At 40.8% G+C, this 12192-nt stretch overlaps 1 protein-coding gene across 1 annotated transcript in view; it reads right to left on the bottom strand.

Moving 5' to 3' along the window:
• Positions 1 to 12192, bottom strand: part of C13H10orf67 (chromosome 13 C10orf67 homolog) — a 101309-nt gene that overhangs the window by 12844 nt on the left and 76273 nt on the right. The window contains exons 14-16 of the mRNA XM_086334466.1: positions 10961 to 11048; positions 7735 to 7818; positions 7588 to 7648 (exon numbers count right to left, since the gene is read on the bottom strand). Of these exons, the coding sequence (XP_086190592.1) occupies positions 7588 to 7648; positions 7735 to 7818; positions 10961 to 11048 (233 nt within the window). The remainder of the gene's footprint in view (positions 1 to 7587; positions 7649 to 7734; positions 7819 to 10960; positions 11049 to 12192) is intronic.

Raw genomic sequence — 12192 nt, 5'->3', positions numbered from 1 at the left:
TACAGTATGATTTGATACTAATGACAAACAAACATTATTCTTTCTTATGCATGGTGGACATAGAATTAAAAGAGACACCAGTTCTTTTAAATCACTAGCCTACTTCTGAGAACATTATAATTCTCATGTAATGGGTTAAAAAGCAGGTTTGCCAGACTTTATTTTCAGAACCCAGGGATTATATTATCCAGAGGTCAGGAGGAAAAGTAGGGATGGGGTTAGCTAGGCAAGTCACCTCATTTAATCCTCATAACAAAGCTAGGAGTTAGAGTCACCACCTCCATTTTACACAGCAGAAGGAGCTGAGACGAAGTCACCCAGGCAGTAAGTGGCCGGAATGAGATGGGAACCAAAGCCTGTCCACCTGCAAAGCCTTTCTGCTACATCACGTTTTCCCTTTGTGTGTTGTTGAAAATGAGACCACACACTGTCATGCATGTGTCTTAGAGTAAGTCAGTATAATTGACTGGTGACAAACCTGGTCCCTGGGGCCACATAGTCTGAGTCTGAACCCAGCCTTTTTTGTAGAAATAATAATCTATTTGCAGTCATAACCTTGGCAGCCTACTAGGCCCCTCTGTATCCAACTGTCTCCTTTATAGACTTGAGAAGGCAAGAGTGCTGACCTTACAGGGTTTTTGTGAGGGTTAGAGCTAAAACCTGAAAAGCATTTAGAATAGTTGGTTGTTGTTTAGTCGCTAAGTCATGTCCAACTCTTCGCTACCCCAGACTACAGCCCACCAGGCTCCTCTGTCCATGGGATTTCCCAGGCAAGAATGCTGGAGTGGGTTGCCATTTCCTTCTCCAGGGGATCTTTCTAATCCAGGAATCAAACCTGTGTCTCCTGCATTGGCAGGTGGATTCTTTACCACTGAGCCACCAGGGAAGCTCATTAGAATAGTACCTACACCCATTAAATGTTAGTTATCCATAATTTTCAGAAGTATCTTACTGTATAAATATACAATATAAAAACCTCTATCTTTAAAGCAACACTGAGGATTCTGGTAACAGGGAGGATAAGTATTCCATAGGGTATGTAAAATATTAATTTTCCATTTACGTAATTTAAAATACGGACCTCAATAACACAGTGACTTTAAAGGGCTCAGTTTGGCTTCTGTCACCAGATAGGTTACAGTCACCCTCATGTTATAGAAAGTAATGATTTGTCTATTGGTTCACATGAGTCATGTAGCTAAACACCTCCTAGACAATGAATTTGTGAATTAGTGCTTGAAAACACTGATAATGTACTGAACTATTTCCTAGGGGCCTGGAGGGGTTTCTCCACCTTCTAAAGCACCTGGGAAGCTTGGAGTGCCTTGTTTTGTGAAGACTGTTTGGCCTTTTGAACAACTAGTGTGCATATTGTTCCATCCCCATAACCATGAAAGACAGCTTTCCAATGAAAAAAAATTCATTTACTTTTCGAATTAGTAAATTCATAATTCAATTTCCTCCTGGCATTTATGTGTTCAGCTGAAGAAGCTGAAGTTGAACGGTTCTATGAAGACCTACAATACTTTTTAGAACCAACACCCAAAAAAGATGTCCTTTTCATTATAGGGGACTGGAATGCAAAAGTAGGAAGTCAAGAAACACCTGGAGTAACAGGCAAATTTGGCCTTGGAATATGGAATGAAGCAGGGCAAAGGCTAATAGAGTTTTGCCAAGTGAACACTCTGGTCATAGCAAACACCCTCTTCCAACAACACAAGAGAAGACTCTACACATGGACATCACCAGATGGTCAACACCGAAATCAGACTGATTATATTCTTTGCAGCCAAAGATGGAGAAGCTCTATACAGTCAGCAAAAACAAGACTGGGAGCTGACTGTGGCTCAGATCATGAACTCCTTATTGCCAAATTCAGACTGAAATTGAAGAAAGTAGGGAAAACTACTAGACCATTCAGGTATGACCTAAATCAAATCCCTTATGATTATACAGTGGAAGTGAGAAATAGATTTAAGGGACTAGATCTGATAGAGTGCCTGATGAACTATGGATGGAGGTTTGTGACATTGTACAGGAGACAGGGATCAAGACCACCCTCATGGAAAAGAAATGCAAAAAAGCAAAATGGCTGTCTGAGGAGGCCTTACAAATAGCTGTGAAAAGAGGAGAAGTGAAAAGCAAAGGAGAAAAGGAAAGATATAAGCATCTGAATGCAGAGTTCCAAAGAATAGCAAGAAGAGATAAGAAAGCCTTCCTCAGCAATCAATGCAAAGAAATAGAGGAAAACAACAGAACGGGAAAGTCTAGAGATCTCTTCAAGAAAATCAGAGATACCAAAGGAACATTTCATGCAAAGATGAGCTCGATAAAGGACAGAAATGGTATGGACCTAACAGAAGCAGAAGATATTAAGAAGAAGTGGCAAGAATACACAGAAGAACTGTACAAAAAAGATCTTCATGACCAAGATAATCATGATGGTATGATCACTGACGTAGAGCCAGACATCCTGGAATGTGAAGTCAAGTGGGCCTTAGAAAGCATCACTACAAACAAAGCTAGTGGAGGTGACGGAATTCCAGTTGACCTATTCCAAATCCTGAAAGATGATGCTGTGAAAGTGCTGCACTCAATATGCCAGCAAATTTGGAAAACTCAGCAGTGGCCACAGGACTGGAAAAGGTCAGTTTTCATTCCAATCCCAAAGAAAGGCAATGCCAAAGAATGCTCAAACAACCACCAATTGCACTCATCTCACACACTAGTAATGTAATGCTCAAAATTCTCCAAGCCAGGCTTCAGCAATATGTGAACCGTGAACTTCCTGATGTTCAAGCTGGTTTTAGAAAAGGCAGAGGAACCAGAAACCAAATTGCCAACATCTGCTGGATCATGGAAAAAGCAAGAGAGTTCCAGAAAAACATCTATTTCTGCTTTATTGACTATGCCAAAGCCTTTGACTGTGTGGATCACAATAAACTGTGGAAAATTCTGAAAGAGATGGGAATACCAGACCACCTGATCTGCCTCGAGAAATTTGTATGCAGGTCAGGAAGCAACAGTTAGAAGTGGACATGGAACAACAGACTGGTTCCAAATATGAAAAGGAGTATGCCAAGGCTGTATATTGTCACCCTGCTTATTTAACTTATATGCAGAGTACATCATGAGAAATGCTGGGCTGGAAGAAGCACAAGCGGGAATCAAGATTGCCGGGAGAAATATCAATAACCTCAGATATGCAGATGACACCACCCTTATAGGCAGAAAGTGAAGAGGAACTAAAAAGCCTCTTGATGAAAGTCAAAGAGGAGAGTGAAAAAGTTGGCTTAAAGCTCAACATTCAGAAAACGAAGATCATGGCTTCTGGTCCCACCACTTCATGGGAAATAGATGGGGAAACAGTGGAAACAGTGTCAGACTTTATTTTCTGGGGCTCCAAAATCAGTGCAGATGGTGATTGCAGCCATGAAATCAAAAGACACTTACCTCTTGGAAGGAAAGTTATGACCAACTTAGATAGCATATTCAAAAGCAGAGACATTACTTTGCCAACAAAGGTTCGTCTAGTCAAGGCTATGGTTTTCCCAGTGGTCATGTATGGATGTGAGTGTTGGACTGTGAAGAAAGCTGAGTGCTGAAGAATTGATGCTTTTGAACTGTGGTGTTGGAGAAGACTCTTGAGAGTCCCTTGGACTGCAAGGAGATCCAACCAGTCCATCCTAAAGGCGATCAGCCCTGGGATTTCTTTGGAAGGAATGATACTAAAGCTGAAACTCCAGTACTTTGGCCACCTCATGTGAAGAGCTGACTCATTGGAAAAGACCCTGATGCTGGGAGGGATTGGGGGCAGGAGGAGAAGGGGATGACAGAGGATGAGATGTCTGGATGGCATCACCGACTCGATGGACATGAGTTTGAGTGAACTCCAGGAGTTGGTGATGGTCGGGGAGGCCTGGTGTGCTGCAATTCATGGGGTCACAAAGAGTCAGACACAACTGAGTGACTGAACTGAACTGAACTGAAGGCTGTAATTAAAATGTCAGGTAGAACAAAGATTGCAAATTTAACAATTTACATTTTAATGATAAATCATGAAAGTCTCTCTTCCCCAGGCTTCCCTGTCCTTCACCATCTCTTGGAGCTTGCTCAAACTCACGTCCATTGAGTCGGTGATGCCATCCAACCATCTCATCCTCTGTCTTCCCCTTCCCCTACTGCCTTCAATCTTTCCCAGTATCAGGGTCTTTTCCACTGAGTCAGCTCTTTGCATCAGTTGGCCAAAGTATGGTAGTTTCCACTTCAGATCAGTCTTTCCAGTGAATATTCAGGGTTGATTTCCTTTAAGATTGGTTTGATCTCTTTGCAGTCCAAGGGACTCTCAAGAGTCTTCTCCAGCCCCACAGTTTCAAGGCATCAGTTCTTCCATGCTCAGCCTTTGGTGCTCAGTCCATATGATCACATGGACCTAAACCTTGCCTAACTCAATGAAACTATGAACCATGCCAAGTAGGGCCACCCAAGATGGATGGGTCATGGTGGGGAGTTCTGACAAAACATGGTCCACTGGAGAAGGAAATGGCAAACCACTTCAGCATTCTTGCCTTGAGAACCCCATGCACAGTATGAAAAGGCAAAAAGATATGACACTGAAAGATGACCCCCCTCCCAGGTTGGTAGGTGCCCAATATGCTACTGGAGAAGAGTGGAAAAATAGCTCCAGAAGGAATGAAGAGGCTGAGCCAAAGCGGAAACAATGCCCTTTTGTGGATGTGACTGGTGGTGGAAGTAAAGTCTCATGCGGTAAAGAACAATAGTGCATAGGAACCTGGAAAGTTAGGTTCATGAATCAAAGTAAATCAGAAGTGGTCAAGCAGGAGATGGCAAGAGTGAACATCAACATTTTAGAAGTCAGTGAACTAAAATGGACAGGAATGGGTGAATTTAACTCAAATGACCATTATATCTACTACTGTGGGCAAGAATACTTTACAAGAAATGGAGTAGTCCCATAGTCAACAAAAGAGCCTGAAATGCAGTACTTGGGTGTAGTTTCAAAAACAGTAGAATGATCTTCGGAGAAGGCAATGGCAACCCACTCCAGTACTCTTGCCTGGAAAATCCCATGGACGGAGGGGCCTGGTGGGCTGCAGTCCAGGGGGTCGCTAGAGTCGGACACGACTGAGCTACTTCACTTTCACTTTTCACTTTCATGCATTGGAGAAGGAAATGGCAACCCACTCCAGTGATCTTGCCTGGAGAATCCCAGGGACGGGGAGCCTGGTGGGCTGCCGTCTATGGGGTCGCACAGAGTTGGACACGACTGAAGCGACTTAGCAGCAGCAGAATGATCTTGGTTCATTTCCAAGGCAAACCATTCAATATCACAGTAATTCAAGCCTGCTCCAACCACTAATGCTGAAGAAGCTGAAGTTGAACAGTTCTATGAAGACCTACAAGACCTTCTAGAACTAACACACAAAAAAAGATGTCCTTTTCATCATAGGGGACTGGAATGCAAAAGCAGGAAATCAAGAAATACCTGGAGTAACAGGCAAGTTTGGCCTTGGAGTACAAAATGAAGCAGGGCAAAGGCTGACAGAGTTTTGCCAAGAGAATGCACTGGTCATAGAAAACACCCTCTTCCAACAACAGAAGAGATGACCTTACATATGGACATCACCAGATGGTCAATACCAAAATCAGATTGAGTATATTCTTTCTTCCCCATTATGATATTTTAGAAATAACTTACTGTAGGGATTGGAATTTCCAACAGTCTACAGATCTAGCCCTTTATTTAAATGCTGACATCTTTAGGGACTTCTCTGGTGGTCCAGTGGTTAGGACTCTGCGTTTCCACAGCAGGGACCTGGGTCTGATCCCTGGTGAGGGAACTAAGATCTCCAAGCCATATGGTGTGGCAAAAAAAAAAAAAATGCCGATATCTTTAAAAGGTTGCCATGCTTTAAGCCAGCAGCCACTATAGAATCCAGTCTGGGTGTCGTCATTGTTCAGTCACTCAGTCATGTCCAACTCTGCAACCCCATGGACTGCAGCATGCCAGGCTTCCCTGTCCTTCACCTTTTTCCGGAGTTTGCTCAAACTCATGTCCATTGAGTCAATGATGCCATCCGACCATTTTAACCTCTGTCGCCCCCTACTCCTCCTTCCCTCAATCTTTTCCAGCATCTTTTCCAATGAGTTGGTTCTTTACATCTGGTGGCCAAAGTATTGGAGCTTCAGCTTTAACATCAGTCCTTCCAATGAATATTTAGGGTTGATTTCCTTTAGGATTGACTGATTTGATCTCCTTGCTGTCCAAGGGACTCTCCATAGTCTTCTCCAGCACCACAGTTCGAAAGCATCAATTCTTCAGCACTCAGCCTTCTTTATGGTCCAACTCTCACATCCATACATGACTACTGGAAAACCCATAGCTTTCACTATATGGACCTTTGTCAGCAAAGTGATGTCTCTGCTTTTGAATAAACTGTCTAGGTCTGTCATAGCTTTTCTTCTAAGGAGCAAGTGCCTTTTAATTTCATGGTTGCAGTTACTGTCTGTAGTGATTTTGGAGCTCAAGAAAATAGAAACTGTCACTGTTTTCATTTTTTTTCCCCCTATCTATTTGCCATGAAGTGATGGGACTGGATACCATGATCATAGTTTTTTGAATGTTGAGTTTTAAGCCAGCTTTTTCACTCTCCTCTTTTACCTGCATCAAGATGCTCTTTAGGTTCTCTTTACCTTCTGCTATTAGGGTGGTCTCATGTGCATATCTAGGTGTTACTATGATCAAAAATGTCAGTCCAGGAAGCAGAGAGGACTGTGGCTGCCAAAAGATTCCCAGCACCCAGGCAGGCACCTCTGGAAAAGATACTACCTACATCTGTAAACACTACAGAAGTCTCTCCATTGCGTGGAGGCCCAGGAGAGAGGTTCCTTTCTCAATCTTGTTTTCAAAAAGTAGATGATTTTAAAATTAGGGTCTAGGATTTAAACTCATTTCACACACTTCCTCCCTGTATAAATATTCATGATAAAACTTTACTTTTAAAGATTCCAAGAAATGAAAATCAGAAATTACTGAACCTCTTGATTACTATCTATAATTCAAATGAAGAACATTGCATTTTGTTAATACATGTTCATTAGAGAAAAGCAAGCCTCCTAAAGACGTATAGAAACTTGTGAACAAAATGTACCTCCACCTCCCAAACAGTCCAATTTGAGGCCCTGCAAGGACTGATGGGAGATAAAAGAATGCTAGAAATGGTCAGATTTTTCTTCTATTATTAAACTGGAAACTAAGAATTTAACAGGAGCCTCAGATTTGTTGGCAGTTTAAAAAAAAAAAGAAACAGGATTCCAACCGAGACAGTTTCTAGTTTTGATGTATGACTCTCATTTTCAATAAACAGAGATCAATATTCAGAAATACATATTAACATTCTTTTATTCATCGTATCAATGCATTAGTCTTATAAAGTGGCTGGGAAAAAAGCCATGCATTCACCCAGAAACCAAACATCTCAGTACAACAAAGGAAAGTGCTGCTAATCTGGATTCATTGCCCATCCTGTGTGTGTGCACTGTTTCTCCAACAATAAGGATTCTTACCTTGTGGTGAAAGTGGGAGGGAAATCTGATTGCTGCCTACATCTTCATACTTGATGTCTACCTGTAGGTAAAACGAGACGTTTAATTACTGACGCTGAATAATACTGACTGATTAAATGTTAAATAGTAAAAAAGTAATCTACCTACCGAAGGCGAATGATCAACACTTGTAGCAGATGTCGTCACTGTTGCCAAGTTCGTTTTGGATTGCACAAATAAAGGTTTAACTTTCTGAAAGACACAAAGGGTATGTACCATTGTTATCCGGGGGAAATCAAGATCAACTCAAATGGAGGTAGAATGCTCTTCAGTCCTTAGTTAACTGAGATATGAAAATTATGCTTCTAACTTAATTGCTCAAATATCACTGGGGAAATAATTTCCTTTAAACCCAAGGAATGTCAGACTCTTTGTGACCCTATGGACTGATACCTTCCATGCTCCTCTGTCCATGGGATTTCCCAGGCAAGAATACTGGAGAGGGTTGCCATTTCCTCCTCCAGGAGATCTTCCTGATCCAGGGATCGAACCTGAGTCTCCTGCAACTCCTGCATTGCAGGTGGATTTTTTCCCCACTGAACCACAAGGAATGGATCCCTTCCTAATTCAGGCTACTTTGTGAGAAAATTTAAGCAAAAATGTTTTCCTCAATGTCTCTTGTGACTCTACTTTCTTTTGATTCTCCCTAAGCCATTTGGGATTCACTCCTTGTAACTGGCCAGGTATCACAAGGTCATCCCCAGCACCACTCAGTTCCTGGAAGCTACACAGTAGTGGTCCTGGTTCCCAGGAACTAAAGAATGAAAACACAAAAGCATCTCTTCTAGGAGTTCAGAAGCAGCAGCACAGAAGCAGAACGGCCACCAACATCATATACTGCACGGTAAATCATGACTTTAAAAATATGCTGGTGAAAATGACCAAAAGCACACCACGCATTATTATAAAAAAGAGGTCTGAGGTCTGTGGGTGCACCTGGGAATTTAAGTGACGTTTTCCCTATTCAAGGCTTCTCTCTTGTTGGTTTGTATGTATGCACACATATTTGCATGCATTTTTCTATCCCTCTACAGCCTGCTCCCACTCCCTTTTTGTTCCCCTCGACAAATAAACAATTTAAACATTTATATGAGGACTCCCTTGGTGGCCCAGTGGTTAAGACTCTGAGCTCTCAATGCAAGAGGCCTGGGTTTGATCCCTGGTCAGGGAACTAGATCCCATATGTTGCAACTAAAGATCCTGCATGCTGCAACTAAGACCCAGCACAGCCAAATAAATAAATAAAAAGAAATATCTTTAAAATTGTAATCTTTGGTTGAGAAGAGAAAAAAACAGAAGGAGAAGAGACTATTGTATATATAGACCAGTTTTGGAACACTTTGGGGGAGTCAATTATTAAAAATCCTTAGCAAGTTTCTCACATGTGTGCATGCTAAGTCGCTTCAGTCATGTATGACTCTTTGTGACCCCATGGACTATAGCCCATTAGGCTCCTCTGTCCATGGGATTCTTGAGGCAACAATACTGGACTGGGTTGCCATGCCCTCCTCCGGGAGATTTTCCCAACCCAGGAATCAAACCCATGTCTCTTATGTCTCCTGTATTGGCAGGCAGGCTTTTTTTTTTTTTTTACTACTAGCGCTACTTGCGAAGCACAGCAAGGTTCATTTTGCTATGTAAATTTAGCTAAAAATTAGAAATAATATCATCTTGCCAATGTTCTTAAGTTCTTTGATGTCTTGCAGCAACTTGGATTTTAAAAATCATCCTAAAGTGAAAATTGTGGAAAAAAATTTAAAAAGAAAGTGATTTTGGATTGTAAGCCTTTTGAAGCATGAAACCAAAATTTATATTTCTTGTGAAATATTTTTAAATATCTTTCTCACAAACCTTATTTGTCCCCAAAACACTTAGCATCACAGCAGTTTCTAAATGACATTTATAGTATGTTGTTTATTTTGTCTATGATATCACTTATACATAGAATCTTAAAAAATGATACAAATGAACTTATTTACAAAACAAATATAGACTCAGACATAGAAAACAAACATGATTACTAAAGGCAAGAGGCGGGGAGAGATAAATTAGAAGTTTGGGATTAAACAGATACTCACTAGCACATGTAAAATAAACAATAAAGACCTACTTATATTACAGGGAACAACTATAGTCAATATCTTGTAATAACTTATAATGTAAAAGAACCTGAAAAAGAACAATATATATACACTGTGTATATGTTCAGTTATATATATGTGTGTGTATATACATATATATATACACACGTGTATATACATATACACGTGTGTGTGTGTGTGCTCAGTCGCAAGTCATGTCCATCTCTTTGCGACCCCATGGACTGTAGCCTGCCAGGCTCCTTTGTCCATGGGATTTGCCAGGCAAGAATACTGAAGTGGGTTGTCATGCCCTCCTCCAGGGCATCTTCCCCACCCAGGGATAGAACTTGAGTCTCCTATGTCTCCTGCATTGACAGGTGGATTCTTTACCACTGAGTCACCTGGGAAGCACCCCACCCCCACCACCACCACATATGTATATAAATAATAACTGAATCACTTTGCTGTACACCAGAAATTAACACAACATTGTAAATCAACTATACTTCAATTTTTAAAAAGTCTATTTTAGAATTGGGCTTTGTCTACAGGTTACTTCTAGTACGAAAATGAATGACCTGGTACTAGGAACAGATTCTTTAACCTCCTTTTTCCATTTGGAAGTGACTAGATATTTGGAGAAGGCAATGGCACCCCACTCCAGTACTCTTGCCTGGAAAATCCCATGGATGGAGGAGCCTGGTGCTGCAGTCCCTGGGGTCGCTGCGAGTTGGACACGACTGAGCGGCTTCACTTTCACTTTTCACTTTCATCATTGGAGAAGGAAATGGCAACCCACTCCAGTGTTCTTGCCTGGAGAATTCCAGGGACTGGGGAGCCTGGTGGGCTGCTGTCTATGGGGTCGCACAGAGTCGGACATGACTAAAGTGACTTAGCAGTAGCAGCAGATATTTGAATCTTCAGCTGTGATTGTTCCTATGTTCCATCCATGCCCACAGTGGTCAGGTTAATAGATTCCTCCCAGGAGGAATGAGTCACCCTCCTCTAAAATTTTCACTTGCCTCCACTGTAGCTCAACCATATCGCATGGGAGCATCTGTTTACACATCTATTTCTCATACTACATTGAGCTCTTTGGGTTCAAACACTGTCTTATGTTATCAGCATCTAGCAGAGTGCCTCCTGTACTATCTCCAGGGCTAAGAGCAGAGATTCTAAAAAAGCTAAGTTCAAAAAGGCATGTTACGGCTGCATCAAAAAGACAAAGTGCATCTACCCCAACATGTACTTACAACATAATTGAAGGATGTGTCAGCCAGCACTGCAAACTGACGAAATAATGTGTGCCTAGTAAACATCTCATTCTTAAGGACATGAAAGCTGAAATAAAACATGCAATGGAATTAAAATGAGCAGAAATCATAGGAAAGAGCAAATTGGTATTATGTTCATGTGATGAGAAACTAGAATTTTCAATATAAGAGCAAAGAAATGCAAGTAAAAAAATTTAAATATTAATATAAACTTATCACTCTTTGGTTTCTAGAATTATATATTTTCAAGCCGTGAAAAGCAAATAAGGAGGAATAGCCTTATTAATACCAGATATTAACATATATCACAAAATGATAGCATAATAATATCCTGGAAAGGAAAAATAAATGGAATAGAATAGGAACACTGAAACAGATTCAGTAATATACTAGAACATAGTATGTGACCAAAGTGGCACCACAACCCACTCCAGAAAGAACTGGAATAAAGACCTAAATATGAGAGGTAAGTCAAGAAGGCTTGTTTATAAAAGTGGGAGAATATCTTAGTGAAGATGGAGAAAGATTTTCTAAATACATCTAAGGAAAAAATATTGATGGATAAAGATTAAGAATTTCTGTACAATAAAGGGCAACATACACAAAGTTCATAGACTGGGAAAAGGTATTTGTAACATCTAAAATTGATAAGGAATTGAAAATAAGAATACACAAACAAATTTCACAAGCTGAGAAGAAAGCAAAAAGATGAAAAGAGTTCACAAAAGAGGGACATCCTTTAAAGGGAAAACATCAGATCAATACAAACTTTTGAAAGTCAAATACCACCAGATATTAGAACTCAATCCTTGTATCTCTCCATTTTTCTCCAACACTTATTCTTAGCTAATCTCATTTAATCCCATGACTTTAAATACCATCTATACTAATGCACCCCAAATGCATGCCCCCAGCCTCAACTTTCTTCTGAGTTCCAGACTCATATATTCATCTGCCACTAGACATCTACCCTTAGGTTACTAAGAGGCATCTTGAATTTCACATATCAAAACTGATTTCCTGACAAAATGCGCTTGTTTGTTGAAGTTGAAGGCAACTTCATTTTTCCTGTTGTAAAAAATCTTTGCAATCAAACGACTTCTTTCTTTCCCCCCTTACTGCCAATCTTTCAATATCTCCTACTTTTAAAACATGCTGCTGCTGCTGCTAAGTCACTTCAATCGTGTCCGACTGTGCAACCCCATAGAGGA

Source organism: Bos grunniens, chromosome 13, assembly GCF_055505025.1.
Source record: "Bos grunniens cultivar Pamir isolate PY7600 chromosome 13, Bosgru_T2T1.0, whole genome shotgun sequence".
Lineage (NCBI taxonomy): Eukaryota > Metazoa > Chordata > Mammalia > Artiodactyla > Bovidae > Bos > Bos grunniens.
This window is presented reverse-complemented; position numbering and strand designations above follow the sequence as displayed.